The following is a 14,535-nucleotide window of genomic DNA, read 5'->3' on the forward strand; positions in this document are numbered from 1 at the left end:
CTCTTATCTGTTTTTCTATTGCGTGCATGTATGTAATTTTCGTTGTAAGAGTTATCTTTGACCAAACTTGACCGTTGCCACCAGGGAAATCGCCTAATTGCAACGTAATTCTAAAATAAATAAATAAATAAATAAATGGTTGGAAATTAACACTCCGCCGTAGGACGTGATGCTAGACAGACCTACGAGTGATATATTTGCTTCGTGACTGTTCACCTCTTTTCCTCTTCACCGAAAACGTCAGGTCGGAGGGATTAGAGTTATTCCGCGGAGTTTACAAAAGTATATTCCACGAATTTCTTTAAAATTGTTGGTCTTTCATTAATACTGCATTGTCAAATCGAGTTTAAATAATGTATTTTGTACTTAATACGATGTGTGCCAACTGAATAACCATCGAAAATGGTTCATAAAAAATGTTCAACGCCAGAAGAAACTTAACTAATGAATTGTTGCGCAGCAAAGCAAGCGCGTTCCCACTTATTTGGTGCGCTAGGATGGACGAGGAGAACCTACATGCTTGGAACTACATCAAAAAAATGACTGTAGACGTAAAAACGTTCCTTAAATATGTTTGGCGGAGGGAAAGCGAGCTCTCAGTCCAGACTCAGCCGAAGGCATCGGGGCGTGCATGCTTTGAGGTGGATTCCTAATGAAAAGGCACGAAACCCTTTTCGTAGTTACAAAACCGGGTAATGGTTTTTGCGTAATTCCGAGTTCTTTATACAATTCATGCGGTAGTCTTTTAAAAAGATTTCCATTTATTTCTTTTAATTTAGTAAAGATTTTAAGCACCAGTTTCGTATTCATTTTCTCTTATCGGACTATATTTAACTCTTTATAGATTATCCGTGTTTTTATATTTTGCTTTCATTGTTAGGTCATATAGAATTGTATTTCAATAATGTCAAACCTTTTACTTTATTTATATGATGTTTGACTCCAGGGTAATTTTTCGGTCATTACTCCTTGACAGTAAATGTTTTAAGAGATGCTTTGTGTCACGTGTAGTCCACTTACATTCACGCGTACTTTCCTGAAGGGTGCGTGCATTATTCAAATTTATAAATTTTTTAAACCTAATATCTAAATTCTCTTTTCAGCAACGAATACATAACTCAAGTATAACGCCTCTCTTGTCATTGTATTTTTAATAAATACGTCATTTTCATACTAATACTAATTTGCACTTATTACAGAGCAATTTTGATTGAATTGAATCATTGCATCTACAGTGTAAATATCAATCCATAAAAATTATGCATTCGAGGATCATCGTTTCAGCAGAGGTGACGATTTATTAAAAAAATAAATACTGTGCATGAAAACACAGCCTTATAACGACAATGCCACACATAATAAGGATGTTTTAAGCATTTTATCGGAATATTCTCCCGACAACGTTTTTGCACCGCCAATGAGTATGCTGACATGCAATTATTAACTTTCTACTTAATCCAGTAAAAGTATTTTAAAAAGGTCCTGGCAACAGGAGACATTAGGCAACAAGTGGATGATTAGAAGACCTGACGTGGACGTGATTTGGACTTAGAGAAATTTCTTTTAACTTGCAAAAGTGCCTCACCCAATATTTCTCGTGCAATTAGTAAAATAGAGACACTATGCAGACAGTAAGTTCCGCGATATGACGAAGCGAGGGTTCGGAATAACTCGTGAAGCGGTTGCCCGGCCAATATGAAAGCACTTTTACAAAATCATTTTTCCGCGCGAAATTCAAATTCCCTAAAAGAATGATTGGGCATCTATTTTGTGCATTTATCGATTCTAGATTTTAAACCAGTCTTTCGCCCTTTTTAAGTATAACAAATGGCTAATTTATCGGCTGAATTAACCCTTGTTTTGAATTGAGTCTTCCGTCGGCATGTACACAAATTTGAACGTTATTTGATAGATGTTACTACATTCTAAGGTCCATGAGTAAGTTACTTGATAGTATATGTGTTTGCATGCGTGTAAGTTCAAAAAGTTTTTTCGTAAATATCGTATTCGCCTCTATGGTTGTAGATTTGCATGAATTTGTTGGTTTTGCACGTAATTTTATTCTGTTTTACGGGTAGTGACCTTCCGCTACACGCCCTTGCGGTGGCTTTCGGGGTATTGTGTAGATGTAGATATCAGGTTGGCAGACCCAGTCGGCTTTATTTCCGCAAAAATTTTAGTTTTCAAATCTGCATGAATCGTCTTGTAATAGTGGGGGCCTTTCGTATAAATGGTTGTGGTCCTTTCTTATTCCTTCTTTGCGCACAACAAATAACTTTCATCAGGTGAATTAACTCTTGTTTTGAATCAAGACTTCCTCCAGCATGTACATACAAGTTTGAAACATCATTTGATAGATTTTTTAAGGAACGTATTTCTTCTTCCTCTTCCACATCCTCCTCCCATATCACTCACCCTTCCCACCTGGTGCTTGCACCCCCTGCCACGCGCACTATTTTGTAAGATCGCGGGGTATTTATGTCCAAGTCGAAAAGTTTCTACGATTCGAGAGGCGAGTATTAACGGCGTGAAGACCAGTTCACATGGAATCCAAGAACTCACCGAACGCAAGACCGTAATAATTCAAGAAACCAAGGCCTAATCTGAATCTTGGCATGCGGGGAGGGGAGGAGGGGTCACGGCTGCAGCGTCCCTCTCTCTCTCTCTCCGCCAGAGACGTCTCCCCCATCCGCCGGGAGGCTGCGCCGAGATTCGGTCGGGGCGCACGGGTGAGGCAACCCTCCGCCCAAAATGAAAACTTTCGCCTGCCATTCACCCCACTTTCCTCAAGAGTGCAGAGCGTGCATTCGAAGCGCCGCGAGCAATGGGATATCCTCGGTTACCCCCGCACCGATCCCCTCGCCGTTCCTCGCAGCCCCTTCCGCCCCCTCCGTCATCCCGGAAATCGCAGCCAGAGGGTTGGAGAGAGAGAGAGAGAGAGAGATGCAGTACATCGTGACCACCAACAGCTCGACCGCTACTTCGAGAAGGATTGTCACTCCGAAAGTATGTAATCTGGGTCGAGTCATTGTTTGCTATATTTGCACACGGCGTAGAAAATCCACTTAGGCTCCTCTCCACACTCGGAGACGGTCTCCTTCGACTATCGACCGGAAAGCAAAGAACGGAGTACTCCCCGACATAATCGCGAGGACCAACGCTTTGATGAAACAGGCTCTCGGCGAACGAGGCTGGCTGGCCTGGGCGGCACCAGGAATGCCGCCACGCACTCCGGCGGGGGCTTGCGGAGTATTGTGTACGAAATGCGGATGAATTGTGTACTATACATGTGTAACTGGTGCATTATCACGCCCCGCCACACGCCTTCGCGATGGCCTTCGTACATACAGGTGTCTTGTATGCATCTACATAATACTCTGCAAGCCGCCGCGAGGGCGTGTGGCGGGGGGTGTTAGGCCACCACCCGTTAAAGAGAACAAAGCCACATCCAAAACCAACATAGTCATGCAAACCTACACTCACAGTGGCGTATACATTCATGCAAATATCCTTTCCACTTACACGCATGCAAATACATATACTATCAACTAACAAACAAATGCACCTTAGAATGTAGTAAAAAGTTATCTAATTCCGTGGAGTTTAGAATTGAAAAGCAAGAATTGGAATAACTGATTGAAGCACTTTTCCACTTGATAATTTTTTATTTTATTTTACGACCGGGTTTCGATTATGATTACATCATCATCAGGTGATGACCTGATGATGATGTAATACATCGAAACCCGGTCGTAAAATTAAAAAAAAATTGTATCATTTATTCATTATGTTCGACCTCCACCACATCACGCCCCCTGAAGCTACTCAATTTGTTAATGAACTGGAAATTTGACCTTCACATGGACATACAGTGGTCTCCTCACCCTGGGGTTCGTTTACTGGGGGGTGCTGGAGTACGTCAAGTCCATCGTCGCCCGTCTGCACTGTGTGGTGCATGCACTGCGTGTCCCCGACGAGTGTGCACGAGTGGCATACGCAGTAGATTCCGAGAAGGACGCAAATAGCACTGCAAGACGGTGCACGCCCGGGACGAGGAAGTGCACGAGTGGGTGCGGTCCGTCAGCGACATACCTCTTTCGGCAGCACTGCAATTGATCGTCCCCGACTCCCAGTGAGTGGGATAACTGTATCGACAACGCTTTTGGTCATTGTTACCGAATGAAACCATTCCACGGTCACACGCTGCTAGCGGGTTTGCGCTTTTCATTTGACTGCCCCTAATACTTTTGTTAATTTACATTCGCGTCATCCACTATACACGCATCGTTTTCTAAAAACAATGAAAGTTCACCACATCAGAATTCTCGGATCGCTCTCAATGAGGTAACTGAAATGTACCAGTGGCTTAGGAGGCTAGATCGAGCCACTACAGCTTTATCAGGTGACCTAAATGCTATACAACGCTAGTGCGACACTGGGCAATGAGAATTAAACTTAAAAGAGTGCGTTGTGATGAATTTTTGGAAAAAGTAAAATTCCCACCCAAATGCCTACTTCATCGGGAACACCGAAATGGAATGCGTACTACACTCGATTAAATTACCTAGACGTTACCCTTACTCACGATCTCTCCTCGGCGAAACACATGCGGGGAATATCTGGACAAGCTAACAAAATATTAGGATTTATTCGAAGAGTACTGTGATGTAAATGCGATGAAAAGGTGAAAGATAAATGATATCTTTCGCTGTCTAGGCCTCATTTATAATATCCTTCTAGTATAAATGGGATGTTCACGAAGTTGGATTGATTGCCGAATTGGATCGCTTACAGCCTAGAGGAGGAATATATTTGAAAAGCGTTATGACGAAGTTAGCATCGTATCCAAAATACAAAATATTAGAGGAGCTAGGCTGGGAATCATTTAATGGGACAAAGGTTAAATTACAGCTTAAAGCTCTTGCATAAATTAGATGGATGTCTTTTGAGCAGTGATGATGTTGAAAATGTATTATTACCCCCATCATACTACGGTAGGAAGGATCATGTCAATAAAATTAGAGAGATTAAAAGTAGAACAGATTGATTTAAGATATCATTTTTCCCACGAACGATATGAGATCAGAATAACATCGCCCGACCACGGTAGGGACATATTCGCGTCAAAATTAGTCTGGTGTGTATACACCCCCAGCCATGCACCATAGTGGTGGCTTGCAGGGTACCAGAATATTTAAAAAAATTAAACCAAAGATTAGGGTACTAGGATTTCATCTAAGATAAATTAGGGAATAATTCAAATTTGATGTCCAGTACATTAGCTAAAACTGGAGCATAAGCTAAGGATGTAACCTCGCAATATACTCAAAGACGTTGGGTTACCAGACAAGGCAGCGTCACGTGAGAGTGGCGTAAGGCACTCCATTCCATTGATTGGATACGTGGACATCGGAAAGAGCAGGCCCGAGAAGTCTTCAAAATGTGGTTCTGGAGGGAGATAAGATGAGGAGACACGTACAGCTGGCTTTTTAGGTACATAACGGAAGGGAGGTTGGAAGGGCAAGCATCTTACATCTACATAATACCCCGCAAGGGCGTGTGGCGGAGGGTGTTAGGTCACCACCCGTAAAGGGAAAATATAACCACATGCAAAACCAACAAATTCATTCCAACCGGCACCCAAAGAAGCGCACACTATATTCATGCGAAAAACTTCTCAAACCACACGCGAGGCTGCTCCGAAAAGGCGAAGACGGTTTGATCGAGGAGGGAAAGCGATCGAGAATATTCATTAGGGATGATCACGGAATCGTGTTCAACGATTATCTTCAAAAAGGTAAACTATTAATGGGAGCATAATTAATCGACAAGCTGAAGACAGGAGTTGCAATAAAAACGACGACATCTGAGGAAGAAGAAAGTGCTCCTCCACCAGGGCAACGCACCTGCTCACACACTTTGGCGGTTACCACGGCTTAAATTCACGAATTGCACTTCGAATTTATTGGCCCCTCACCGGATCTGCCCCTCAGCGACTTTTTCCTGTTTCCTGACCTTTGGAGGATAGGGATGTTCATCGAGCGATGAGCTTATCGCATGCGTAAACCCCATTTGGCGGAGAAAGACGTTAACTACTATTTGGAAGGGTCGCAAAAGTTAGAGCATCACTCTAAAACAGTGTATCAACTCTATAGGAGGCTTATGTTGAATTATGCAAATAAATCAGAATTAAAAAAAAATTCCTCGTCTTTTTTTTGTTTGGTCGGAAATTTCCAGACTGCATTCGTATGCGGGGCACATTTACATGGGACACATGCGGGGCGGGGAGTTCCTATTTGGATATCATTTCCAAGACCGAAGTGGCGATGATTTTTGTCAGGTTCAGACCTAAAAATCTTAGACCGTATCGCGAAAATAAGATCCATAGAGTCACGGACACAGTAAGCGTAACATCGAGTGCCCCACAAGGAAAATCTATCAGTCCGCTATTGTTCCTTTTATGCATCAATAACATCGGGTCTCAGGTTTCAAGCAAATTTTGCCTATTTGCAGACGATGCCGTGATATACTATGTATAGGGAAATATCTAGGCATGAAGAAAGACAATCATTAGCCTACGACCTGAATGCAATCCAATAGTAATACGAAACTTAAAAGCTAGAATTTAATTTGAATAAACGTGTTTCGATAAATTTTTTTAGGAAAAGTATTTCACCAGAAACCAATTACACTACTCAGGGGAGCAACATTGAACACGTGTTATCGGGGAATACTCGGGTGTAACGATAACTACGGATATGTCCCCGGGAAAAAACCGTGAAATTTGCAGAATATCAAATAAAAAGTTAGGCTTCATAAAAAAATACTAGGGTATTGTAATGAAAGGGTCGAGGGGCTTTGTTATTTCACGTTATTTAGGCCCCACTTAGAGTATGCTGCAAGTGTATGAGATCCTCACGAATTAGGCTTAATTTTGGAACTAGATCGAGTGCAACGAAGAGAAGCTAGGTTTGCGAAATGTTGCTTGACACTATTGGAAGAATCAGGATGGAAGTCAATAGTTGACAACAGGCTGAAATAAAGGTTAAACGTGCTGCGTACTTATCTTATTTACTTATCTGAAGATGTTGAAGACATACTACAGGCCCCGAAATACTATGGTAGACCAAATCGTGTTTCCCTCGAACCATTATAGATCAAAAATATACATGGCAACAGTCGCGTAGGAGACAATTAGAATTGGCAGAGTATACATTTTTCGATATCCTGCATGCTCCTTCCTGCATGTTATTCCTTTTATTTAATAGACCCATCTTTTTAACAGTTCTACAACATGATTTGGGTATCCTGTTATTGAATATTGTTGCTTGTAAGTACTTTTTATCATGCGATTAAAATTTATCGAGTGGATGATCAAACTAATATTTGTGTAGAGGTGACATGTTTTTGTTTGATGCCGTTTTATTCTATTTTACAGGTGGTGACCTAACACCCCCTGTCATTTAACATCCCCCTGCCATACACCCCCGCGGCGTGTGGCAGGGGGGTGTTAATTTAATTTTATGTTTGGAAGTTGTTTTTCCAGCAATTAATTCACATTCAAAACAAGCTGGCAAGCCATTTGAGGAAGACCCGGGGCCTGGGTGGTTTTTTCTCGAGAGATCGCTCCACGCCATCATCACCATCAGAGCCTCTCTCCCCGAATATCTCCCGCCCCCCGCCTTCTTCGGCGGAGGGGACCCTCCCCTCCCCCCGGAACGCTCCTTCGCGAGAGATCAGGTGGACGGATGCAGTCACGTGATCGCGACAACCTTTAAGTGCCTCATGACGGAGAGACGAGCGTGGAAATTGGGAGTGGACCCGCAGAGCGCCGAGAGAGGAGTCGAAGCCCTTGGAGAGGAGAGACGAGCCCCTGCACCCCTGAGAAATGGATTCGCTGAGGTGAGTGAGTGAGTGCTGGTGCGTGCGTGCCCGGCCATACACTTATCATTTGGGCATTGGCGCGTCCCCCCCCCAATCGATGGCCGCGGGCCACTTCTGACTCCTCCGCATCCCTGCATCACTAGTGCTCCCGTATCTTCCATAGCGCCGCAGCAAATTAATTTCCAAAGCCAAGCGTGGCGACCACAGACGGGGATTAAAATGATGAGATGCCATGAAGAGCTTCTAACGCGATTTCGTTGATTCAAAAGAAACGTGAAGATCCGAAAGAACCTATTTAATATCTTCTTGTTACTTTCCCACATCAGTAAACTGCCTTTATCGTGCAAAAAGAAATATAATTCCCATAATTTCAAGTTGGACGCCCGGTAAGAACAAGGCGGGATCGGAGTGGTGTGGTGGCTAAAGTGCTGATTTCCCAACGAGAGGGCCCGAGTTCGAATACTGGAAGATATTTTTCAGTGATATCTCGATCACTTTATTCTTGAGGTGCTCTGTGGAGGGTACTTGGAGTGAGTACGCCGTCCGTCGAACGGGACGTTAAACCCCTAGGCGCCCTTCGTCATTAAGAGTAGGCTAATGCAGACGCCGGGTTTTCTTCTCCTTTCCCATCCATATCTAATGGCCTAAATCACCTCTGTTGTCGGTCGCCTGCCCTCAAAACTACCACAACCAGAAGGTACAAGATAGCGAACCAAATCCACAGAGAGGGATTGAGTTCCAGTCATCGGTTAAAGACTTATTTAATGCATTTTCTGCAGGTTTTGTGAGATTTAGCCATTCCACGGAAGACGCATGCAGAGGGTAGATTATTCGCCACCAACTCATGGACCCTGGTTTGAAAGTTCGCGGTTTTTCGGCTACAAATCTTTACTACGACACCAAATAATGACGCAAGGAAAGGAAGTAACTTACCCTACACTTAAATGTGCGAATTTAACTTGCTTAGATCACTCAGCACAAGAGAGTTCTCGCCAATGAAACCCACATTCAGATTGATTACCCTGATTGGTGACATGACAGTTCATTGCTATTCTGCGGGAAAATGATGTTTATTGAAGAATGCCCCATCTGTTAAAATCGGGACACTCATATGAGCCAACCATATGATTGAAATAAACGAAGGTGTGTGAAAAATGAATAACCGACTTTAATGAGTTAATTTTCAGTCCTAAAAAGGTTATTGCTATAGGACAAACTGTACATTTAGTCATGCCAACTCCAAAAATAAACAATTATTAGCTCTATTCCTTGTCTAATTTTCAGACCTTGAAGAAAATCTATACGGATTTAAATATATCGACGACTTCATCGTTATTAGAGGGATAATTCGCCTTTTTCACCCGAAGGCTTGAATTCCGTTCAAATCAGGGCGGCGCCCAATGTGCCGGCCCTGTACATGTCCGCCTCTCTTCGATCTTGGGATGGATTTCTTTATTTTTCAATGACGCCCACGTCACGCATTCCTATCGCAACATTTCTCGACAAATCCAGCGGTTCTCCAATGGACTCCATTCCACCCCATTGTGCTCCCTCGGCATTCTCACCGAGCGTTGAGGGCGATGAAAAGGCATTGAATTCATTCATGAGCCGAAAGCAAGGGACAAAAGGGAGTCACACACAAGCAGGGAGAGCGAACAACTATTCTCATTCATCCATCTTGGGAAAGATTCAGATAAAATCGCAAAGACGCGACCTGTATTTCGCTGCGACGGAAGGAACGAAACTGCTGCCCTCGCCTCGAGTGAAAACCTGCGAATCCGGGTGCGAGGACTGGAGCGCTTGAGCACATTTCACTGGCGAGGGTCCAAAGACGGGAGAGAAAGCACCGCATCCGCGGAACACATTTTGATTGACGGAAGACAAACGCCTTTTACGAAATTTATTGCTTCCGATCGGAATAAAAGTTGCCCCGCTACCGTCCATAAAAGAGAATTAGCCGCGTCGGATTTGAAATGACGAGTCCCATGGATTCAAGAAAAAAAAGAAAGCCCTTCCACAAAGCGTCCGCACCCGGAGGTCATCTATTGAGCCTCTCCTCATTGCTCATTACCTACTTATGCCATGTTGTGACCTGGGGAAAACACATTCGAGAAATTTGCGGAATAGCTAATGAAAAGTTTGGATCCATCAAAAGGATGCTTGGGAATTGTAATGAGAGGGTCAAGGAGCTCTGCTAGTTCATGTTATTTAGGCCCCACTTAGAGTGTGCTGCAAGTGTATGGGATCCTCATAAAGTAGGCTTAATTTCACGACACTATTGGAAGAATTAGGACGGGAGCCACAAGTTGACCGCAGGCTTAAATACAGGTTAAATTTACTGTGTCCATTTGAGGTAGGCTACTTATCTGAGGATGTTAATTAGACATATTACAGACCCTGACTTACAGGTAGATCAGATCACAAACATAGAATCAGGGAGATTTATTGTATAAGGGATAGGTTTAAAATATCGTTTATTCCCCGCACCATTAGAGATCAAAATAGATATAGCAATCGCATAGGGGATAATTAAAATCGGTAGTACATAAATGTATATTTGTCTATATCCTGCATGTTCTCTACCGAATATTATTTTTTTTATTTAATAGACCCATATTTTTAACAGTTCTACGGCATGATTTTAATGCACGTATCCTGTTATTGAATATTGTGTATAACATGTAAGTACTTTATTTCGTGTGATCAAAAATTTCCGAGGGTGTTATCAAAATAATATAAGTGTATAGGTAACATGACTGGGATTGTACATGCATGGCTTGTGACCTAACACCACCCGCCACACACCCTTGCGGCGGCTTGGGGCGTATTGCGTAGATTTTGATGTTGATATGACGACTTTTCTCTAGGCCGAAGGATTGAGATACTAAAATCGACGAAACTTTAGGTTTGTCAGCTGACACCCCCTAACAAATAGGCAGTAGCGCATAAGGGGCTCAAGGAGTTTTAAGACATTTCCCTGGGAAAAATATTTTCCATCGGCAGGGATTCGAACTCGGATCCCTAGAATGCCGGCCGAGTGCTTTAGCCAGCCAAGCCAAAGATTTAATATCGATAGAAATCCACAGCGGGAGAGGACGCGCATCGGTCACTTGTCTTACGAATTTCAACTTATCGTCATAAATTCACTCTTCAAACTTAATATTCCCTTTCACACGCATTATTCATCAGGATTCTGTTTTCGTGCGACGTGAGCATTAGTGGGAGAGGGAATTCCGCGCTTGGCCGCTGTATTGACGCACGCAGTATTATAGATCAGTACACCTCGCGCTGCAGAGGTCGCGCCGTATGCCGTTTGTTTACACAGTGGCGAGTCGAAATGAACACTGCATTGAAATCGCCGCCACTTGTGCAGTTCGTTCAGTGACAAAATTTTTACAGATAAAAAACTTAAAAGTTGTAGACATTCATTCGGGAAATTTGTGCTCTGCAAGGACCAAATGTGATGAGTTACAATGAGAGTGGTGCATCAGTGTTGTCGCTCGTTTAAGAGTGAATCTAAATTTCAATGATGATGACGGAAGTGGTCGTCCGTCTGCGGTGAACAATGATATGCACCTGAAATTGACGAAAAGTTAATTGAAAACCGGCGTTTTGCGATATCCGTTATCTTTAGAAAGTTCTACGCAGTATTCCACGACTATTTTGCACGTAAACGCGACTGAAAAGTTAGGCTATTAACATGTTTTGCGCTCGTCTCGATGAGAAACTTCAAGGTGCCGCCATCATCGGTCGGCTGGGATCACAGGCGGCAGAATCTTATGCTGATGGAATGTGAAAACTAGGTCAGAGGTATGACAAGTGTTTAAATCTCATTTGCGAAAATGTATAAAATGGTGGAGATATGTAGTTTGGAGGTGGAAATAATAAATGCTCCGTATCAATTCCAGTATATTTTTTATAGCATAATAGAGGTTACTTTCTGGACAGTCCTCGGGTGTGTGTGTGTGTGTGTATATATATATATATATATATATATATATATATATATATGTACATGTATATATACAAATATATATATATACTATATATATATATAAATGTATACATGTATATATATATACATATATATATATACATATATATATATATATATATGTATATATATATATATATAAATGTATATATTTATATATATGTATATATATACATAATTACGTATATTTATATATACATGGAAATAGATGTAAGGAAACGGGATAGGAACACATATAAAGGAAAGGGAAACCATGTTACAGTGATACCATCATCCGAACCGATTCCTACCACCCTACGAACCGGAAACTGTCCGTCTTCCATTCAATGATTAACCGACTTGTTAATTTATCCCCAGCATAAAAAATGTCAGCCATGACCTGGGCACCATGAAATGAATAGCAGTATCCAATGGCTATAGAGTAAACTTTGTCGCTTAAAGAAAAAATGAAAATGTAAAGCTATTTCACACCTATGCTCACTATATACATCGTCGACTATTGTTTGTGAGTGATCTTTCTAATAACATGCTCGCAAATGTAATAAAAGGAAATTCTATACCTCATTTCATAATCCGCATACCCTGGGAAAGATCCTTTGCCGCAACGAAGGCAAAGTGGAACCCCTCTATCAATCCCACATTCACGAGGCGAAGTGTGATTCCTGAGATATGTGCTACATAGGGCGTACCGGAAGTAGTTTCAAAGCCAGAATAAAAGAACATGAAAGATGCTGGAGGACCTTTGATGAAACACCACTCCTATAGTAGCTAATCATCTACTACATTTATCCCACTCATATCAATTAAATCCAAATATTCAACACTACAAAAACAAGGGCAAATAACTTAATATATTTGAGCTACATGAAATTGTAAAAATTAAACATGAATGTTATTTTAAGCTATAATATTTTTGCGAATCACTCTCCTCTCCTCAGAATCCCATTTGCACAGCAGAAAGTGAACATTCCTCTCTCTCGTATTACCTCCACCCTTAGCATATTTCCCCATCCAACCACCCTCCCCACCCTCCACTCTCAGTATATGTCGAACAACCCTTCCCTAATAATGTCCTCCTTAGAATCACTTATATCTCATCCCTTAAACTGTCTCCATCTCTCCAATGCCTCCTTCCAGCTTCACCCTTCTTTATTCTTCCCTCCTTCCAACCGCCAGGACGCCAACTACCTGCCACCCTCCTCTCAAATAATGACCGCAAGTGCTTATCTCTTCCCCCTCCCTATTTTTCCCTGGCCATTTCTTTAGTTTCCCTGTTTCTTTGGGTTTTCCATATTTCCCCTCTTTGTCCCCGCCCACCTCACTCCTTCCCCTTCTTCTGCCCCCCCCTCTCCCTCAAACGGGTGTACATATGATGTCTCACATGTTGAATCTCGTCTTGTACCCGAAGATGGTTCGATGTACTGAAAACTAAACTTGTGGAAAAGAGCACATTTGTTTGTTCTCACGATGACGAACTTCCATCACGGAAATTACATCAAGGCTGAATCTGTTGAATATAAATATGTAGATTATAAATTCATCGATTGGAAACAACATGCTCAGTATTGATGGTCGGAACTCATAAGTTGGTACAATAAAACCGAATTATGGCGGACATATCAATAATAATATCTATTCTGGAAAATGATAAACCTCACAACTAGTCCTAAAATTTTACGTCCGTGAAGTGGGACTCCCAAGTCAGGCGGGGCTCAAAATTCAAAACAAACCAAATTATTCCACGAACATATAGAGTAAGACGAAAATAAACACTTAGGAGTCATAGTAAGGCGTCTTGCGCTTAAATTGCGCTTCTCTTTGGTAGCTCATTCCATTGTGACTGTTTCATTATTATCGGTCGTTGATTTTTTTAAGTATAAAGATTAGGAAAGCATTGCTTTTACCTTAATTGCACTCAAACACGTCAGGTTTATGTATCAGAGATGTAGATTTGCACCCGGGTGCCATTTGCGATCCGAGGGGCCCCGAATAAGATGCACGCAGCTGATGACCCAGGAACGATGACGCAGGCACGATTGACAACATCTCTGCAGTGACGCCAGAACTGGTAATAAGGGAATCGCTTCGATACCGACGTCATTCAAGGGGAGGTCAGTAAAAGCGAAAATAGGAATCTGGTGTAGGCACCCAGTCGGCCATAGACTACGACTTTCACCCTAAAAAAGCCATCAAAGGATTCACTTTCGCCCGAGAGTCCACGACAACAGGGGCGCCATGGGAACGAGTCAACGGGTTGCTTCTCGATAATTCGCATTGCTTTCATTAGGTTTCATTTGTTCCTCGAGACAAGACTTCATTTTAGCTATCTCGGCTTATGCGATTAGTAGATAAGAGTGACAGGCCTCTTTAAGGGGGAATTCGGCTGGGAGCCGCTCGATATGCGAAAGAGAATAAGCGAGACTGAGACTTTTGGAAAGGTTCAGAGCAAATGAGTTTAACGATGACACCAAAGGAATTATCATTATGACCCAATACTATTTAAGTATATCAGACCACAAATAAGATAAGATAAGATAGATAGCTTCCAGTTTACAGATACAAATACCCAATCTTTCCCCAGACAATTACGAATCATAATATTAAGAAACCATAGTCACAATAGAAATATTAAAGGCATACCAGTCAGGACAAGATTA

General features: G+C 42.2%; 2 protein-coding genes across 2 annotated transcripts in view; one reads left to right on the top strand and one right to left on the bottom strand.

Annotated features, from left to right (window-relative positions):
- The window catches only part of LOC139698994 (uncharacterized), a 201,947-nt gene that overhangs the window by 93,214 nt on the left and 94,198 nt on the right, over positions 1 to 14,535 (bottom strand). The window lies entirely within an intron of this gene.
- Positions 7,823 to 14,535, top strand: part of LOC139698980 (superoxide dismutase [Cu-Zn]-like) — a 43,127-nt gene continuing 36,414 nt past the window's right edge. Inside the window, exon 1 of the mRNA XM_071597973.1 lies at positions 7,823 to 7,902. Within this exon, the coding sequence (XP_071454074.1) occupies positions 7,889 to 7,902 (14 nt within the window). The 5' untranslated portion in view covers positions 7,823 to 7,888. The remainder of the gene's footprint in view (positions 7,903 to 14,535) is intronic.

The sequence above is a fragment of the Hetaerina americana genome, unplaced genomic scaffold (genome assembly GCF_022747635.1).
Source record: "Hetaerina americana unplaced genomic scaffold, ioHetAmer1.1.p SCAF_9, whole genome shotgun sequence".
In the NCBI taxonomy this organism is placed as follows: domain Eukaryota; kingdom Metazoa; phylum Arthropoda; class Insecta; order Odonata; family Calopterygidae; genus Hetaerina; species Hetaerina americana.